This window comes from Zonotrichia albicollis, chromosome 5, assembly GCF_047830755.1.
Source record: "Zonotrichia albicollis isolate bZonAlb1 chromosome 5, bZonAlb1.hap1, whole genome shotgun sequence".
In the NCBI taxonomy this organism is placed as follows: Eukaryota; Metazoa; Chordata; class Aves; order Passeriformes; family Passerellidae; genus Zonotrichia; species Zonotrichia albicollis.
The window spans coordinates 59,013,055-59,030,422 of record NC_133823.1 but is presented as its reverse complement, the minus strand read 5'-3'; the positions used below and the strand labels follow the sequence as shown (position 1 = coordinate 59,030,422).

Below are 17,368 nucleotides of genomic sequence, written 5' to 3'. Positions count from 1 at the left end.
GCTAAAGGTAAATGGCCTAATTTGATGCTACCTTACCTTGATGCAATTGACTTAGTTGTGACCTCAGTATTTTTGCTATTGCAAGAGGAAGAATGGACTGAGTTGTATTCCAGTCCTATCCTCTCCCATTTTATGATAAAAAAAGAAGACTAGCCCATTTCCCTTGGTATATTATACCAAGTGAATCCCAGGGTGAATTTTGTTCCCTAACAAAGGTTTCATCTTAAAATGCTTTATAACTAAAGAATACACCATGTCACCTTACCAAAGACATGCAGTGTTTCACCACTGAGTTTCTCGTTCTCAGGACAGAACAGGAGTGTGCTGGGTGCAATATTCTGTTCTCCCTGTCCCTATGGCAATATCCCCAGATGGAGTGTTGTATATGAACTTGTCAAAGGTGGTTTTGTTTTGAGGTTATTAGGATAAAATATTACTGCTAAACTGGCAAAGGAAAGAAGAGATGCATAAATAGTTACTTTAAAGTATGAAAATCAAAGTGTTAGGGAATCCTGTAAAATGTGTCATGTGTGTTCATCTTCATGACTCTGAAGAGACACAGGGTTGCCTAAGACTTGCCCAAATAAGCAAACCCATAAGATTAAGGACTTAAATTGTCTGAGGAAATTTCTGCTCTCAATTTCACTATTCCGATTCTGTTGATCTGTGGAGCTATGTGAAGGGGAATGGAACAGTAAAAGAATAGAAATCCATTTCTGCTTTCACTCTGTATTTCCCTAGGAGAAAAAATGTCAGTTTGGTATGGTGAATGGACTTAAAGAGCAATTCAAAATAAGAAAGAAACCATCTGGAAAAAGATATGAGCTAAGAAAAGTGTCACAACATCTGAATGTTTCTTTGGCATTTTCAGTACTTACCTGAGTGTATGGTTAGGAGAAAAGGCTCTCATAATTATTCAGTGAATATCACATTATACTAACAAATTTAGGGAAGACAGTTATAATTATTTAGATACTTGGTGCTTAAATACAGAAATGAAAAATTAATGTTTCAAAGGTGTGCATTTTTTACCTGTTAGGGTTTCTTCAATTTGGCCCTTGTCATGGAAGAGGGCAACTCCATACCTTCCTACATTCTGGATCACTTGGAAATTGATCAAGCATTGCATTCTAGTAATACATCACTTCTTCAGGAGCTCTATTACAGGTGAGTCTTTTTTACCCTTAATCAACATCTTCTGGTTTTCCACATGAGTAACATTTACTCTGGAGGACAGCACTTCCTGTAATTATTAACTTTGTTCACTTTTGTGATTTAAGGCAGGTTACGGTCAACATACTTAAAATTCTTAAATTCCCTAATTATATTTCAGTTTTTACCTGATTATATGTGGTTACCTGAAATAGTAGGGACTGGATTCAATAATCCAGGAGGTCTTTTCCAGTTCAATATATTTCATTTCCTAAGTTAGGCACTGGTGATTTGTATGCAGTCCAAACCAGTAGCTGAATTTAAATGTAGCATAATTTAATACAGAACTTAAAAATATGTAACTGGGAAAACAGCAATCCTCTCTATTGATTCTGCAAATATGTCCAAATATGGTGGCACAGAATATTGGATATCTGAGAATGTTACAGGTCTGCTGCCTGAATGACCTGTGCCAGCACTATTCATGGACAAACCACCTGGTGTCCTCTGGTTCCAGTACAGAACTTGGGTTTCCTTTACCCAGGTAAAGCAACAGGTGTTGGAAGGCCCAGTGGGAATGTGATGCTTATACAATATTTGGTGAATTTGTGGAAATGCCTTTCAAATATTTGAAGAAGCAGGAGCTAATGCTCAATACATGAGGCTGTGAATGATGAATGTGTGCTTTATCATCTGTTTTGCCACTCAAGGAACCCAGAAAGGTGGAGATGACACCAACGTTGAAAGCTCATTTGTCTCTTCACCAACAGTCTGCTGAAATTGTTCTTCACTGCAGTTAGACTGAACTTGTACCCTAAATTGCTTCCAGTGGACATAAAACTGTTAGTCAGATACATTGGGGTTCTGGACCATCTGGGGTTGTGAGCTTGAGTCTGAATTCTGCCTTCACTTGGGCTGAATCACCTGCTTTGCTGTGAGAGTAATTCCAGAGTTGACAGTGCTGAAGGGTTTTCCCATCATCATACAATTTTGTCCAAAAGGGCACATACTTTTCTATATTTTTATATATATACACATACTCAGTCTATGACTTTATAGCTAAATTATATGTATATTTATAATAAAATTTACGTAGAAAAGGTGTGTGTATATATATATATACACGTCATCACTCTTTCCTTAGCTTTGTAGAAAAGAATCAATTGAAGCTTAAAATAGATGCCTGTGATTTAGCTGTCTAAACTCCCCTGGTAGGTGAAGTCCTACTTGATAGAAATAAGAAAGCTGCTCAGCTCACCCCACAGGGGGTGGGTACCTTGTGCTAGTCACCTAAAACACTCTTCAAGCTCTGACTTCATTCTATTAGACAGCTTTGTCTCTAAAGGACTTTTGGCACCAGTGTTCTGTGTAGGCAACTAAATTTTGTACATCTAATTTTAAATCAAGTCCTTCTGCTGCTGAGTCACATTACTCAGAGCTTGTTCTGTGACTGCTTTGAAAGTGTAGCCTGGTCGCTTAGACCCAGTGTTGAGTAGTAAGAAAATAAAAAGACACATTTCTAGGGTAAGGTATTCTGTGCTTAATAGGTTTAAGCTGGTATCTTTCTGAATTTTTACTTCACCATCTGTGAGATAGTGATGATGATATTCATTTGTTTTTCTGATTTACTGGTTCTGCAAACCCATTTGAGAGCCCCAGATGATTGATGCCACAAAACTGTGGAGGAGGACTAATAAGTTCTTTTTATCTTCTTGTTGTAGGTGCTGGAATAATAGTAACCAAGAAACAATTAGCCCATGCTCATTAGCATTGCTTTATTTTTACATGAGAGTTCTCTGGAACAATGTTTTGCACTCTACTCTGGTATGTATTGCCCCTTTATTACATACACAGCTCATTTGGAACTTTAGCTTGGCTTTGCACTGCTCTAACTATATTTTTCAAATTATTGTCACAGATCTACTTCATGGGAACCTTTCTTTTATCGATTCTTGTTGCATTTGCAGTGCAGTCTTTTCAGTCCTTGTCTGGTAAGTATGTGCCATAGTAAAACTGATGAAAGAGGAGTGATCTTTTTAGGTCAGTAAAACCTTCAAAATGAAACCAAAAGTCTTGATTTTATAGAAGCACCTCTGAGCAGTAGCTTGTTTAGCACATAAGTCATTTTTTGATCATTAAAAAGGAGTAGATGAAGCAAAGCAAAAAAAAAAAACTGTCAGTTACTGCTCTTCTAAAGGAGCTTCTCTTGCTAAAGGAGATTCTTAATAAAAGCCCTAACTACATGTGATTATTCCCCATCTCTCAACATGCAATACTGTTACAATAATGATATGACTTTGATTCCATGGCTAGTCTCTGCAATATGTAGTCAAAGAGTGTTTCCTGTTTCATAGGATTGGATCTCTTCAGATGCAAGGTGGGAGAAAAAATGGGGTTCCAAGAGCTGGTACATCTGAGTAACTTAGTAAGAGTCAGTTCAGACTCTTAACACCAGTAACAGAATCAGCAAATGCATTCAGTCAGGAGTTACAGAACCTGTTATAATAATTGGGAAATCCTGCTTTCTTTTCCTACTAGTTATTAATTTATGTAACTTTAGAATCATGCAACAAATTTATGAAGTATATAGTTACAAATCTTCTTTCAGTATTTCCAAACCTTTGAATATTATCTTTATATGTAATTTTACATCTGTGTAATATTTAAATATTGACTAATAGACTTCCTAGACACAGTGGGGTTTTCTTACATAATTTCTTTTGACATTCTTCTGAGGCTTTTAATTCTCCTGGAAGAAGATCAGAACCATTCTCACATGATGTCCCTTCCTCCTTAGGGAATGACAGTGAGGATGCTACCAGAGCAGTACAGCAGGATGAACCTACTCTTTCAAGTGATTTATCACAGCAGGAGTCAAACCCTCAGAGTCCTCTAGTCACCAGCTGAAGTGCAGTTGTCTTAAGGTTGACATCCATTGGGAAAACAGGATATGAACAACTACAAATCTAAGAACTGGCAACCAACCCTGTACATGGCATTAATAATGCAGTCCAACAGCTGAAGTTGTAGGGAAGTTCACTGATCTGACTTCTCCACTACAGAGGAAAACCATCCCTATAATTTATTTAACTCCAAACAGATGATGCAGATTATCTCACTATACCCAACACATGATCATACTGTATGTCATGGAAGGACCTGGAAGGAAGCCTGCAACGTCTGTGCCTAATTGAAAAATAAGCAAACATCCCACAGGTTTTAATGAGGTTTTACTTACATGTCTAATCTCTTATTAAATTGCTTTTACTGCATTTGAGCTTATTTATTGGTGAAATTAGCAAAGTTTTCCAAGTCTGAATCACTGAAATTACATAAAAGCAAAACCCAGTCACCAATACTTTCCAAGTTCCATGGACTGTCAGGACTCCAGTATATGCAATAGTGGAAATGTGTTTTTTGGCATTTTATATTCCATGCTGATTTTTCAATGTGAAAAGTGTTTTGTTTTGAAAGAAAATACACCAGGAATATTTGCAATATCTTCATAACATATTAGTTATGGCTAACTTTTAGTCAAAGTTTTACAAGCATCCACATTTTCTGGTGGACACAACAAAATGTTTCTCTTTCTGCCAAGAGCCACTGATTAGAGAAAGGAGCTCCCCAATGAATAAATAAAAATATTCAAGTGTGATCAGGTGACGCAAAGTGAACAAAAATTATTTTTGTATTCTTCTGTAGATAACACTGGCAAGGATTTATTTCATGTTCTGTAATGACTCTAAAAGACACATTTAAGTGACAGTGTATTTGATAAATGTTGGATGGGACATACAGATAACATGTATGGAGTGCAAATACCTTCTGTCTGATTTAAAGTTCTCTGTAAAGCGGCTGTAGGAAGGGTCTAACCTGTACAGCAGGTGTGCAGTCACCTCTGCAAAATGATGTAGATCTCAGTCTATAAATTGCATCAATCTATGCATTATTGAGGGTTAAATCCACTTGCCTTGCACTACATTATTTACTCTTGTAAATAAAAATATTTTTTTAATTCAGCCTGTATGTGAAGGAATTTCTTTTAAGCCACCTCTTGGATGAAATATTATCTTGCTGTTGCAATCTCTCAAGATCATTATTTACATGTCTGTTTTCTTAGCTTCAAATGCAACAATCAGCTTTCACTTTCTTTGAGGAATACAGTCTTCTCACAGAGCAAACCTGGAATATTTTGTTTTGTTTTTCAAAACAAAAGAACAAGGCTTAGGAGGTTTCAGTAAGAAAAGAATGATTTAAAAGTAAAAAAAAATCTTTGACCTTCAAGAGAGGTTTTTATATATAAATGTCTATACATACATATCATCAAGGTATATTTCACTTGCAGAAAACTGAAAATTCAAGTGTTGAGAGAAGAGTTGATGCTTTGAGGCAGCAGCTCCCTTGACAAATCATGGGATAAAAATGAAGATGTTGAAGCTGCTCCCCCTCCCTCTGAGGAAGTAAATTGTTTGTCGCGTTACCAAATTTTTCATTTATTTGATCAAGAACTGTGCAAAGAATACTTTTTGTTCTTAGTACAGTTGTAGATACAGATTTTGTTCTTTCTATGTATAGGCAGGTATTTTAATGTGTGAGAAGGGAGCTTGACTTTTACATACTAAACTGTTGTACTCACTGGGGTTAGATTATGGGTATTTGATATCCATTGCAAATGCTCCCTGTTATTTTTGAGTCTGTTTTGAGTTGCAAAAACTTGTGCAGCTAAATTTGCGTATATCAAATTCCTTAACACAAAGTTGTGGCTATTTCAAGAGCCCTCTCAATTGTATTTTTGTCGCCTAACAGAAGAAGACTGTGCAGCTGTATTAAAACTGGAGCAGGTTTAGATGGTAAACCCAGAAGCATTGCAGAAAGTCAAGTGTAGCCCTTGAAGACAAGCAGACAAATGTCACAACACAGGCACAGTGTTAGGTTAGGTAGCAAATGGCATGCACAGTTAGATGTTCACAAAGTACTGTTTGGGCCTGCATAAGGCAATTCTTGCTTATAGTTAGCTACACATTAAAGGTGTATTTTGCTACAAATGTCACATGTAGCAAAACCAAAGCCCCTGGTGAAATACTAATCCCATAGGAGTTTGTCAGTGCTGGTGTGATTGCAGCCCATGTGTTGCAATCTGGGAGTTCTTCAATCAGCCGTGGTTTAGATTGTGTAAACACAGGTCAGAGTTAAGTGTTAGCACTCCAGCTCACTCTGTTTTCCTCACTAAAGCACATGTTCTGAACTCTAGTAATTAACTAATTTGAAGAGTTCTGCCAGAAACAATTCAACATCTATATTTCAGAAGGCAATTGCTGAAGCTGCAATATATTTCATGATACCAGCAGTTAGTAGTTCCATCTTTGTTTATTGTTACCTATTACATCAGAAGTTCTACCAAAGTATTTTAAGATAAGCAGCTCTTCACGATAAACTGGCAATCCTGAAGGCTGAAATAATATTAGTCACATTGTTGTCCTTCACTTCTTATAAAAGCCAGAGGGCCATTGACAACCTAGAGAATCAACCAATTGCCAGTGAGAAAGAGAATGGTTGTTTACACAAAGCAGCTACATAGTTTGTGACACCCACAATGAAAGCAGGGAGAGAAGGGGAAAAGAGTTGCTGCATCAATAATTATTTTTCATAAATTGAAACATGGTCTCTGAAGTTTATAGTTTCTGCAACCCATGTTGAGTGTTCAGGGTGGGAATAAGGAAATAATAAATCACAGTTGCAGAGCTGAACTGCTCTATATTGTTTGCCTGTACACAATTGGTAGAAGTCCAGCCATCTGAACAACACAGGTCATGCATAAGGCAGGGTAAGTGCTGACCATTTTTCTTTCTCCCTTGGTTGTGCTCAGAATCATCTCTAGCAAATAAATTATGGAAAAGAAAGAATTTCAGAAGGGTTATTTACAAAATAGGTGCCAAATTATCTAAAATTAATACAGTTTACACCAAGTAGATGGATTTGTGTGTTACAGAAAGTGACAGGAGAGAGATTGCTGCCTGCAATGTATCAAAGCGCTGTGGGAAGAAGGGAGAATCAAATAGGTGAAGATAGGCTAAGAAAAATAAGTCAATGTTGAGCAGTTCTGAGTAGTTACCAACTACAGTTTTATGAAGAAAATAATTCAGACCAGTTATGAAAGATTTGCATCTATGCTGAGAAATTTGTTCAGCTCTGAATCACACGGTAGGGTAGTAGCAGGACAGCACCAAATATGGGAGGCATCCATATGGGGGTGACTGACCATGGGTGCATGGTTTTGCTTCCTAGAAGATACATCCCAATAAATAAGCATGAGGACAGACTTAAAGTTCTATATTAATACCTTGCAATATCAATGTCAATATTTAGTGATAGAGGGAACACTTGTGAATTAATCCTGATATACTGATTACATATTATAAACATACCCCTTGCTGGTATTTTTGTATTCCCATTTGAACTGGAAGAGCATAGATGATGTTTAAAAACCACATGTGAAACATGGATTATCTGTGAAGAGGATTTATAACAGATTCTTTTCTGTGTAAGCTGTCCTCATAGACTAATGGACTATGACATTTAGCACTGGCTGTTGACCCTTATCCTGAATGAAAGATAGCACAAAGGCATGAAACAAGTTGAATAAGCTTTGGCAGAGGAACTCCATCCATAGAGTCTCATCTTTCTCCCATAAATGTGTGAACTCTATTAAAAGACTGGGATGTAGGAAGAGAGCAAAAATAAAAGGCTGGATTTTTTTTAAGAAAAAGCCCAAGGGTAAGAAAACTAAACAATATCAAAGGGAATCTGAGCATGGAGCAATTTCTTATGCTGTCTTCTAAGAAGTAAGTGACAAGCACAATTACTAAATAATCAACAGAAAATTGTAAATAAAGAAAATGCAGCATCTGGAATATAGGTGTATTGGAAATGCATCACAGCCTCATTATTTATCTAAATACCTAATTCCTGTGCCAGGAGACTTCATTATATTTGCAATAAGGAAAGTGAGTCTATAGCTAATTAGAAAATCAGACCAGATAAGGAGACATGAGTAACCCAAATGGAATGGAAAAGATACTTGCATTATTACAGTATATACTTATGTAACAGTTACAGTAAGCAAGGCAAAAAACCCAAAACCCACAACCAAACAGAAGCCAAATCACCTGCAGCAGATCAGATATTCTGAGGCACTGATGTTCCAAACTGAAATTGCACCAACAGTGCTGAGTACCTGTTGACTTAAGGGACTTGAGTTATTTGACAAGTGCTATCAGATTCCCATCCACCTTTGGGCATCTAAATAACCCCTTAGAAGAAAACTGGCTACAACAGCTTTGTTTATAACTGTTCAGGGATCTTTCTGTTAACATATTCCTTGACCTTCCTTCCCTCCCCAGTCTGCATTTTTTTGATTTCTGTTGTTTCTTTCATTTGTCCACACTGACCTCTCCTTAATCACTCATGAACTGTCTAGATATCTCCTAATGCCTAGCATTGCTATTTGCTCTTATCGGTTATGCCAGGTGAGCAGGGAAAAGCACAAGTCCATTAGCAAACCTAGCACGCTTTTTTTGATAGTCAGCCAAGGCAGAAACTGAGATACCTGCTCGGCATTATCTGTCTGTCCATTACAGCATGTCCTGAGAAATTGATTTACGCAGTAATAGTGATAGTGCTAGTTATAAGCAAATCTCCCTGGATAGACTAATAATGATAAACTAACCAAGGCCAGGCTCTGCTGTCTGGTTGTGATGAGTTAAACTTTTCCTGTGAACCCATTTATCTCATCTGGTGCTTCTTGGACCAGTCTTGGCCCGTGAAACCCCCAAATGGTGCCCAGCCATTGTCCAGGAGGATTCTTCTCAAATGGGCTTGAGCTAGGTCAAGCAGCACACCCCCAAATAGTTAAGATAGTGCCCAAGAATATCCTCCAGACCTTGTTCAGTTTAGTTGTGCAGATGAACCAAGACTCTTTGCCTCTCTTACAGGCCGTAAAAGGCTCCATTCCACCCCCAAGCACTGACAGATTAGCCCTTACAATTTCACCAGCCTGTTTATCAATGTGAGCCTTTCAGCAGCCCTAGCATGGCCAGAACTGTTTTGAAGGCTTGCTTTCTTGAGAGAAGCGTGTTCAGCCTGTGTTTGCAGAACACAGGACAGTCTTTCCAAAAAACACCAGTACTGACTAGCTGGAATGAGAAATTAGTGTTTCCACTCATGTTTTGTCTTGTTTTATGAAGACCAAATTGTAGTTTTCCCTTCTCCTCTGCAGAGTTAGCAGTGGCAATAACACTGTCCCCGCTTCCTTGTCCTGTATCAGCTCTGTCTTGTGTCCTACCCAAGTGACAAGGTTTAGAGGCTTCCATCTCTCATCAGTCCTGCATTGCTCTTCCAAGCCAGCTCCAGCTGCACAAGGATAACCTTTCCAGTATAATTTGAGTTAAACACAGTACACTAGTCCCAGAAAACAAGTTAACCTTTGCAGTTCAGTTAGTTACAATGCCAGCAGGGGAAACCCAGATACACCCACTCCAATGCAGAAAACTCTAGGCCAGTTCATTAAACATGTATGAGAAGTTGCAGAGGGCCAGGTAGCCTGATCAGAAGGAAGTGGGTGAGGCATTCTACTGGCAGCTGTAAGTAGTCTCAAAATCACAGACACTAGTTCCTGTGAGTGAGTTTAACTGCACTGACATCAGCTGGAGAAGCAGCAGAGCGAAGCGCAAACAGCCCATCCAGGAATTTCCTGGACAGCACTGATAACAGCTTCCTGACACAGGTAGAGGAGCTCCCACAAGGAATAGTGGGCTTCTCAACCCCAGCCTAACACGCAGGGAAGGTCTCCAAGGCTGGAGATGTGAAGGCTGGGGGCAGCCTTGGGTGCAGTGACCATGAGCATTGGAGTTCAGCACCAGACAAGGAGGAAACGGGGCAGGAAGCAAGATTGCAACTGTGGGCTTCAGGAGAGCTAACTTTTGCCTCTTCAGGGATGTTCTTTGAAGAATCCCATGGAAACAGGCACTGTAGGAAAAAGGGGTTCAAAAGAGCTGGTTGACAGCTAAGGATGACTTCCTCCAACAGTGCCTCTCAATGAGCAAGAAGTCAGGCAAAGGTGTGAAGGCACCCGTGTGGATGTTTATAGAACTCCTGTCCTTACTCAAGTGTGAGCAGAAAACATACTTGAGATGGAAGCAGGGTTGGGCCATGCTGAATGAATACAGGGATATTTTTAGAGTACATAGGACTGAGACCAGCAAGGTCAAGGCCCATCTGATATTAAATCTGGCCTAGGTTGTGAAGGACAAGAAAGGCTTCTTCAAATGCATCAATAATAAAAGGAAAACAAAGGATAAAGTGGGGCTGTCACTAAATGGAGGGGGACTCTGGTAAGGGAGGATACAGAGGAGGCAAAGCTACCAAACATCATCTTTGCAACAGCCTTCACTGGCAAGACCAGTCCTCAGGAATTTCTGGCCCAGGAGACCAAGGTAAGGGAATGATGGAAAGAACACTTTCCTTTCAAGGAGAATTAGTTAAAGAACAGCCAAGTAACCTTGACATCCACAAGCCTATGGGCCCTGACTGGATGTATCCATGAGTGCTGGGAGAGCTGGCAGACACCATAGCAAGGCCTCCTGTGATCATCTTTGAAAGGTCATGGAGATCAGGAGAGGTGTCTGAGGACTGCAAGAAAGCAAATGTCACCCCAGTCTTCAAAAATGGTAAGGAGGAGGACCCAGGAACTACCAGCCAGTTAGCGTCTACCTCAATCCCTGCAGAAATGAGGGAGCACTTCTATTCTGGAGGATGTCTATCCACATGGATGACACAGAGGTGATCAGGAATATTCAGCATGGACTCAGTAAAAATAAATCATGCTTGGCTAACCTGCTTGCCTTCTTTGATGAAACAACTTCCTGGATGGATGAGGGGAAAAGCAGTGGATGTTTTCTACCTCAACTTCAGCAAGGCTTTTGACACTGTCTCTCACCTCAACAGGTTGGAGAGTTGAGCAGAGAAGAACCATCTAAAATTCAACAAAGACAAAGGATCCTGCACCTCGGGAAGAATAACCCCAGGGACCACCACATGCTTGGGGCCAAACTGCTGGAAAGCAGCTCTGCAAAGAAGGACACCAAGTGTCCATGAGCCAGCAGTGCCCTTGTGGCCAGGAGGGCCAGTGGTACATGGGGTGCATTAGGGAGAGCATTGCCAGCAGGCTGAGGGAGGTGATCCTGCCCCTCTGCTCAGCCCTGGTGAAGCTCATCTGGAGTTCTGTGTCCAGTTCTGGGCTCCTCAGTACCAGAGAGACATGGAGCTCCTGGAACAGGCCCAGAGGAGGGTGACAAAGATGCTGGAGGGACTGGAACAGCTCTGTTGTGAGGACAGGCTGAGGGAGCTGGGCCTGTTCAGCCTTGAGAAGACACAGCTGGGAGGGGAGCTCATCAATGTCTGTCAGTACCTGAGGGAGGGTGGCAGGAGATGGAGCCAGGCTCTGCTCAGTGGGGCCAAGCAACAGGACAAGAGGGAACAAGCAGAAACTGATGCCCAGGATGTTCCACCTGAACATGAGGAAGAATCCACTGTGTGAGTGACAGAGCACTGGAGGACAGGTTGCCTAGAGAGGTTTTAGAGTCTCTGTCACTGGAAATATTCAAGAACTGCCTAGATGCAACCCTGTGCCATGTGCTCTAGAGTAATCCTGCCTGAGCAGGGAGGCTGGACCAGATAACCAAACAACTCTGGTCTCTTCCAACTCTACCCATTCTCTGATCAGAAATTTTTCCTCTAGATCTTTTTAAGTCTTTACTGCTCAGCTGTGTCTGACTCCCCTCAAGTTTTAATGATATCACCAGCAGCCTTCAGAAGCACTAGTAGGCCAATATTTAAGAGTTGGTTTTCTGACCTGAGAAGCTGCCATAGCTTAGAGACATGAATCCAAATATTCCAAGGCCTAGAGTAATTGCCACATTCTTCAGATCACCAATTTAAATTAAGAAGATTATAAGTGGTTATCTACACTGATTAAAAGCATGTCCTTACAGAGGCCAAAACCCACCCGAGGAGCGACAGCCATGCAGAGATAACCACGGCAAGTGCCTGTGTGAGCACTTGGTGCCCGGAGCCAGAGGCTGTCTGGCAGCAGCCTTGCTGCTCAGCCTGTTTTTAGATCTCTCCTATCTTCTACCCTGCTTTAGTGTGCTCTGCAAACATACCCTCTGTGCTTTTACAGTGTTAAAAGGAGATAAAAAGCCTCATTTTCATATCTCAAACATCCGGTGCCAATGCACAGGACATCCCTGGTGCTTGGATACTATCAGTCCCACTGAGGGAGAGTGCATGACAGAGTTGGTTACACTCTGTTGCTGATATGACAGATAGAAACCACCTTGTTCAGCATTTCAATTTAAAAAATGCCTATGCCCTGTTCCAAGAAAGCTTTGCTACCCCATATGACAGTTTGGTTCTTTCTTTCTAATTGAATTATCTTGCAAACCCCTGCCTCATCCCCTGCTTATTTACATTGTGCCCCCATGCTGTTATTCCAGGAATATTTAGAATCTTTTGTGATGCAGTAAATGATTTTTATGGCCATAAGTCTGCCTATAAAAACCGTAACATTTGAATACCCGAGGCACCCACCTACCCAACCACCACTTGCAGATGAAAGCAGAAATTTAGATTTCTTCCCTGCGCCTTGTAGATTTAGATATCTACCCCTGTCTCATCTAATTCCAGAACTATTTGAAGGGATGATAATGGGAGTTTAATAAAGACCTCTTCTGCAAATATATAAGATACCTGCAATTGATTCTTTTACTTACTCCAATTAAAGTGTTTTCTTTGAAACATTTAAATGGTTGCACTAGTGTTTACAAATACATGCCTAGGAGAAAGAATTTCAAGATGTAGTTTTTGAAGATACACAAAATAATGCTACTTCACTAAAGAATAATTGATGCAAACTATCTTAGATATTTATCTCACCCTTGATCTCAGACACCCCAGGACAGCAGAGTTCCATCACACATAACAGTGCCTTGGAAAGACAAACATCATCACTCCAAATGTCTCCCTTTCCTCCTTTGCCCAGCTCCATGTGCTCAGCATGATGGATTTCCCCTTGAGTCAGCTGGGGTCAGTGTCCCAGCCATGTCACCTCTCAGCTCATTGTGCAGTCCCAGGTTCCTCACTGGTGGGATGGGGTGAGGAGCAGAAAAGGCTTTTACACTGTGTAGGCACTGCTTGGCAATATCACAAACATTTCCAGATTGTCAACGCTGTTTTGTGCAAAAATCCAAAACATGACTCCATACTAGCTACTATAAAGAAAATTAACTCAGCCAGAACCAGCACAACAAACAAAACCAGAGTTTTGTGCTTTAAATTGAGGGTAGCTGTAAAAAAAAGCAATTTTTGTTTAACTGTGAATGATAAATAAATGAAAGCAATGGAAAAACAAAAGGAAAAGGGACACATAAAAAAACCCAAACCCCACAGTCACTGGAGTCCTGAGAGTATTCTGGAGGATTTTACAGTCCCCATCACTTTTCTATACAGAAAGAGAAGAGCAGTTCTCTTGGTCTTCATTGCATTTCTCTGATAATTACAGTGACTTTGTTTATAGCAGCACAGAAGAGCTTAGAGTATTCTCCTGGAAATATCTGTGCAACAGAAGACAAAGTAGTCCAGGAGTGATTCATCCTTGCATGGATTATCCCAGATGCCATTAGAAAGTTGATCTCTACTCTTTAGTGGGGAGATAATGGTCCCCTTTCAGCCAACAGCAATGGGTGAAGTCCAGACTGACAGTTCTTGAACCCAGCTTGAGTTCACAAGCCATGTCAGATTGCTGATGTGGAGCAGCAATCTCAGACTTTGAACATCCATGACTGGTCCAGGACATGGCTGGACTGCTGCTTGTACCATGTCTGCTGCTTGTACCCTGTAAATTTTCCATGTTTTTCCATAGTTTTTGTGTCACCAGTCCCAGCATAAATCTCAATCACAGAAGGGAAGTCCACCTGAATATACATTTATTGGCACAGCTGGCCTCAATTCATGAGGTGCATAATCTACATCCCAATACAAATTTATTTTACCTCCATTAGATTCATAGAACCATTCTCTCAGCATCCTCCTTCAAGACCTCTGTTTGCTAGGAGCACACATAACAGTATCCTCAGGATTTGTGTGCCACCAACAAAAAAAAGGTGAAGAATTAGGCTATTCCTTTGAAATCAGATGAAATATCATACAAACCCATTTTCTGATGGAAATGGGATATTTTTTCAGAAAGACTAGACTTTTTTCTCTTCTACAGACATAATAAATAATCAACACATATTTTCCCATCACACCCACCACACAGGCAACAGAGCAAGTTTTGACTGCATTTAAAACCTCCACATAAGTTAACTCATGACTGGGGAAGAGAAAGGAAAGAATAACACTGCTACAATAAAAATCAGCAAAAAGATCCTCAATGAGTACATCCTTCACAATATTTCTGACATCCCCAAGAAAAAAATTCCTTCTCCCACATCTCCTCTGGTTCAACAAAGTACTCCGAATAGAAACCTTTTTCCTTCCTGTTATAATACTGTGGATTCAAACCAAGTAAGAGGCGCCAAAGTATAAAAAAATTGAAAATTTACTTGCTCATTAAACAGCCACAGTTTTAGACCATGTGTCTCCAGGATCAACCCTGCCCACTACAAGCAAAACTTCAGGCACACAAATACAGAGCTGTTCCTGTCTCATTCCAGCAAGCCTAAATCTGACCGCCTCTAGCAAGAGTTGTTTGTCTTCAGTCACTTTTCAGCTGTTTTCAATCCCTTTATTTTGCTTTCAAGCTTCCCCACCTGTGCCTCAGGAACCTTGATTTAGCTATTTCAGATACTTTATTTTTCTAGAGCAATTTTCCTCATCCTTTTTGAGCTAAAAAGCTGCTTGAAACTTTCAGTGGGAAAAAAGTTTTCCAGCCCATCTTGAATGGCATTTGTTTGTAATCCAATAGATATAAAGTAGCACTTTGGGGGCTACCTCATTATTTTTCATTTCTACTTAATTTTCTCATTTCCATTTATGGAAACACATGTGATCCTTAAAAAATAAACAGCAATTTTGACTGCTTGTGATATCTTACCCCGCACCAGTTATCCTACTGCCCATCATACAGCATGCACATTCAGGCATAGGCAGGCCTTGAAAATTGTGCCCTGCAGAGGCTGAGGTCAATGCCTCCTCCTGAGGTGAGCAAGGCACCTGGCCCAGGTGAGGAAATTTTAAATTCCTTTGGGATTTGCAGCTAGGAGAATTGCCAGGATGTGTCAACACATGGTGCTGGATGGCCCTTTCTACTGGTGAGATGTGAAATCCATTCTCAGCTCTGTGATATTCTCCATTAACCAAAGTTTGCTTATTGAAAATCCTCTATGTATGCTACAGGAATTCTGCCATTCAGTCTCCCTTGTCATTTTTAAAAGACTTCTAAGCCTTTTAAATGCTAAATCTGATGTGAAAGCAATAAGTGAGGAACAGAGCATTTTGTAAAACTCATGTATTTGACATTTTGGCTTAGATCCATGACTGAGCAAAAGAGGGAGGAGCCCCCACTGATCTCTGTCTACATTCTGCCCTGTGTCTGAGCCAGCCCCAAGCCCTGGTGCCCAAACCCCAAGAACCAGGGTGTCCTCAAGACCCAACAGCTCCACCAGGCTGATGGGGTGAGTATGGGGACAACCCCAAAAAGCAGACCTGTCTCCTGTATCCTGCTGCATCATTTGAGTCTTCACTGCCCTACAAGCACCCTCATGCACCCAGAGTTTTGTTTTGCCTTTGTGGATGCTCTGGCTGAGTGGTCCTTCCAGCTCCTACCAGCTTGAGATTTTGACCCCCAAAACACCTTCTGTGACGACATCTATAGTGTCTCTGTGGGAGCATTTTCATTGACCAAAAATCTTGTTAATTACTCTTGCCCAAAAGTTACCCAATGGGGTGTCTTGAGACTGGGTTTTAATTAAAAGTGACAAAGGCTGAGTAAATGTAGCTTCAAACACTCCTGCCTGTGTATGGTGTGACAACCCTCCCTGGCAAGGTGCTGCTGCACATGGTGCAAGAAAGCCCAAAAGCTTTACACTGAGCTGTGCCTCAATGTAATTTATTCAAATCACCTGTTACACATGGTCAAGACATCTTAAAAGCATTAAAAGCTGCCTGTCAGGTATTACCCCTCTGACTCATCTCCAAGAGGGGCAGCTGAATATGACTTGGTAAGAAGTTTGTTTTACTAATTGAGGAAGACTCTTTGTGGAGCTCTCAGGCAATATTTGTATCCATCACAGGACAGGTCATTGCAACAGGAGAAGACCACTTAATCAGGATCTCCAAATTCACCAAGAAGCAGACCCCTCATTCTCTGAAGGGACTAATGATGACGTTGAGTGATCCACAGATTAATCTCTTGGACACTTTTTCAAGTAACTGGTTTCAACAGTGTTATTTTCCTAGCTGTAATATCTCAGTTTTGTAGCCACTGATTATACTCTGGTTACTTTCCCTCATGGGTCATCCTTCAGCTGCCAACATCTGTTCTAAGTGCACCCCCTGAATTTCCTGCGCACAGCCCTCCATGTGTGTGCCCAGCCCAGGGGCAGTGGATGGAGGGTCTCCTCCATCCCTCCCTCCCTCCCCTGGAACCCCAGATGAGCCCCCTGGGATGGGGTGCCCCTCAACACTGAGCTGCTTTCCCACAGCACCTCAGCAAATGCTTTGAGCCCATCTTATTTAGGGCTTTGCTGAGATTGTGAATCCATGGCTGGTGGTCCCCTGACTAGGAGGGCTGGGCTGGAGCTGCTCCATCACATCCATAACCATGAGGTTCTTAGAGAAGGACTGCCACTCCATGCGTCTGGGCTTAGGATGCCTTGCTTGGCTCACCAGGCATTTTGTTTTACTCCAAGGGAAGTAAACCTCGTTCCTTTCCCTGTGTTTCAAGGTAGTGTTGAAATTGCTGCTTATGAATGCAAAGCGCTCTCTGCCTGCTGCCATGTACATGCAGTCATTCAACCATCAGGTCCAGCCAGCCCCAGCATCAATCCCACATCATCCCACTCCTGGAAGTCCTGGCCTGCTTTGGAGCTCTGTTCCTCCAGCCCCACTCCTGCTCTGTGATTCCTCAATCCCCAGCAACCCAAGCTTGCAATGTGAT

At 41.1% G+C, this 17,368-nt stretch overlaps 1 protein-coding gene across 2 annotated transcripts in view; it reads left to right on the top strand.

Moving 5' to 3' along the window:
- The window catches only part of SEL1L3 (SEL1L family member 3), a 34,359-nt gene extending 29,188 nt beyond the window's left edge, over positions 1–5,171 (top strand). For both annotated transcript variants that reach the window (XM_074541828.1, XM_074541827.1), the window contains exons 21-24: positions 1,040–1,167; positions 2,874–2,976; positions 3,071–3,143; positions 3,950–5,171. In XM_074541828.1, the coding sequence (XP_074397929.1) occupies positions 1,040–1,167; positions 2,874–2,976; positions 3,071–3,143; positions 3,950–4,059 (414 nt within the window). In that variant the 3' untranslated portion in view covers positions 4,060–5,171. The remainder of the gene's footprint in view (positions 1–1,039; positions 1,168–2,873; positions 2,977–3,070; positions 3,144–3,949) is intronic.
- Positions 5,172–17,368: the final 12,197 nt, after the last annotated feature.